General features: G+C 63.8%; 1 protein-coding gene across 1 annotated transcript in view; it reads left to right on the forward strand.

Moving 5' to 3' along the window:
• SND1 (staphylococcal nuclease and tudor domain containing 1) overlaps positions 1-2,182 on the forward strand; it is a gene marked incomplete at its 3' end in the record, with an annotated part of 92,485 nt that overhangs the window by 37,175 nt on the left and 53,128 nt on the right. Inside the window, exon 12 of the mRNA XM_017739384.1 lies at positions 509-622. Within this exon, the coding sequence (XP_017594873.1) occupies positions 509-622 (114 nt within the window). The remainder of the gene's footprint in view (positions 1-508; positions 623-2,182) is intronic.

Here is a 2,182-nt window from a genome sequence, read left to right on the forward strand (position 1 = left end):
GTGGCCAGGGCCAGGCTGGACATTGGGGCTGGAGCAGCCTGGCACAGTGGGAGGTGTCCCTGCCATGGCAGGGCTGGCACTGGAGGGGCTCTGAGCTCCCTTCCCACCCAAACCATTCCAGCATTCCATGACTTTATGATCCTCATTAGTTTGCTCCCACCACAGGCTGTCCTTGCTCCCTCCTCCACGAGCATCATCCCGTGTCACATATCCAGCTGGCGCTCCTGTCCCCTCTGGAATTGCCTCTGGAATGAGACCTGGGGGGCTGAGCCCTGGCACAGGACACACGCAGCTGGCAGTGCCCTGGAGTGCCACATGTCACTGTCCCGGGAGCCACATTCCCCTGGTGACCCCCTGGACACCTGGCATGGGGCTGGAGCCACTCACTGTGCCGGGGGTGGAAGTCGGGGTGGCAGAGCTGGTGGCACCTGGCCCTGGGTGTGCCCAGCTGTGCCCAGCTGTGCCCAGGTGCCCGCTGTCCCCACCTCAGCTCTGTCTCTGTCCCCAGGTGATGCAGGTGCTCAACGCCGACGCCATCGTGGTGAAGCTCAACTCCGGGGACCACAAAACCATTCACCTGTCCAGCATCCGGCCCCCGCGGCTCGAGGGGGACATCGCCCAGGTGAGGGGACAGGGCACAGGGAGGGGACAGGGCACAAGTGAGGGGACAGGGCACAAGGAGGATAGAGGGCACAGGGAGGGACCGGGCAGGGGGCCGGATCAGCTCTGTGCGGAGACCCCTCCCCATGGGGCTCCTGCTCTCTCTGGGATGGCCAAGCCCTCTGTTCCCTTCCTGTGGGAGCCCCATCCCACGGGATGCAGGAGGCCTGGGAAGGGCTGGAACGTGCACTGGTGGCTGCAGGGAGACGGATCTGTCCCTCTTTTCCTGCCTCAGTTTCCCGTGTGTTCCGTGGGTGCTCCCAGCCAGTGGGATGTGGGGTGTTCCTTAGGGATGTAGGGTGTTCCTTAGGGATGTGCCGTCCCTGTGGCCTCGCCCCTCGTGCCCCCATCCCTGGAGCAGGCACAGGGGGCTGCAGAGCTGCTGGAGATTATTCCAAGGCTGTGAATCCGTGGGTTTTCCTTCCCCTCGGTCGTGGGGCTGGGAGCGCTCCGCGTATCCCAGAGGAGCAGCTGCTGTGTCCTCCAGCTCCAGGGGACACCGGGACCGACTCGTGACCAGCAGTGTCAGGGTCCGATGGGTTCTTGGCGGGCGCTGGAATGTTTGGGAAGGTCTGGAAAAGGCCGCATTGTTCCCGCACAGTTTGGTCCCTGCTCTGTGTGTTTGAGGCTCTCTCAGGCCGGCGCCGCTGGAGCCGGATCCGAGCGCGCGGCAGGGACATGAAAGCGCCAGGATGAGCTGGGATTGGGCACGAGGAGCGCCCTTGACCCCGCTCAGAGCTCCGGAGCTGTGCTGGAAACCGGGATGTGGCTCCGATCCGTGGGGCACATGCTGAGCGCCCCTGACCCTGCTCAGAGCTCCTGTTCCGTGCCGGAAACCGGGATGGGGGATCAGCCCCTGTGTCACACACAGAGCGTCCTTGACTCTGCTCGCAGCTCTGGAGCTGTTCCAGAAAGCAGGATGAGGAATTGATCCTTGTGTCAGAGTCTCCGTCCCGCTCAGAGCTCCAGAGCTGCTCCGGGAGCTGGGATGTGGCTCTGATCCCAGTGTCCCTTTCCGGGATGGTCCTGTGGGTACAGGAGCTGGGCACTTCCCGCTGTGTCCCGGTGATCCCAGTCCACGCAGGGGCTTCTCAGGCAGGGATTTATCTCCGTGCTGCTGCTTTCCCTCCGTTACTCCATTCCCTTCATGGCTGATGGGCTCGGAGCTGTGGGATTGCGGGGCTCCTGAGACCCTCGGAGCGCCTGTTCCTTGTTCCCTCCCCCTCCTCCTCCTCCTCCTCTGGCGCCCCTGGAGATGCCGGGAAGGCTCCTGGGAAGGCTCCTGCCCATGCACACAAAGGGGGTCGAGCCAGGATTGCTCTAAACCCCCTTTCCCAGGCTGCTTTCTGTCCCAGAGCACCACGGGCCGGTGGGCAACGGCTCCCGAGGTGACCCCGCGTTGCTGTGGGAACGGGAATTTGGAAATTCCTGCCTCCCTGGATGCCGCCTTGTTTTGGCCACACGGAATCGTGGATAACTTCCCAGATCGGCCTCTTCCCACTGTTCCCTGGCGTCGGCTCCG

The sequence above is a fragment of the Corvus brachyrhynchos genome, unplaced genomic scaffold (genome assembly GCF_000691975.1).
Source record: "Corvus brachyrhynchos isolate BGI_N302 unplaced genomic scaffold, ASM69197v1 scaffold197, whole genome shotgun sequence".
NCBI classification, from domain to species: domain Eukaryota; kingdom Metazoa; phylum Chordata; class Aves; order Passeriformes; family Corvidae; genus Corvus; species Corvus brachyrhynchos.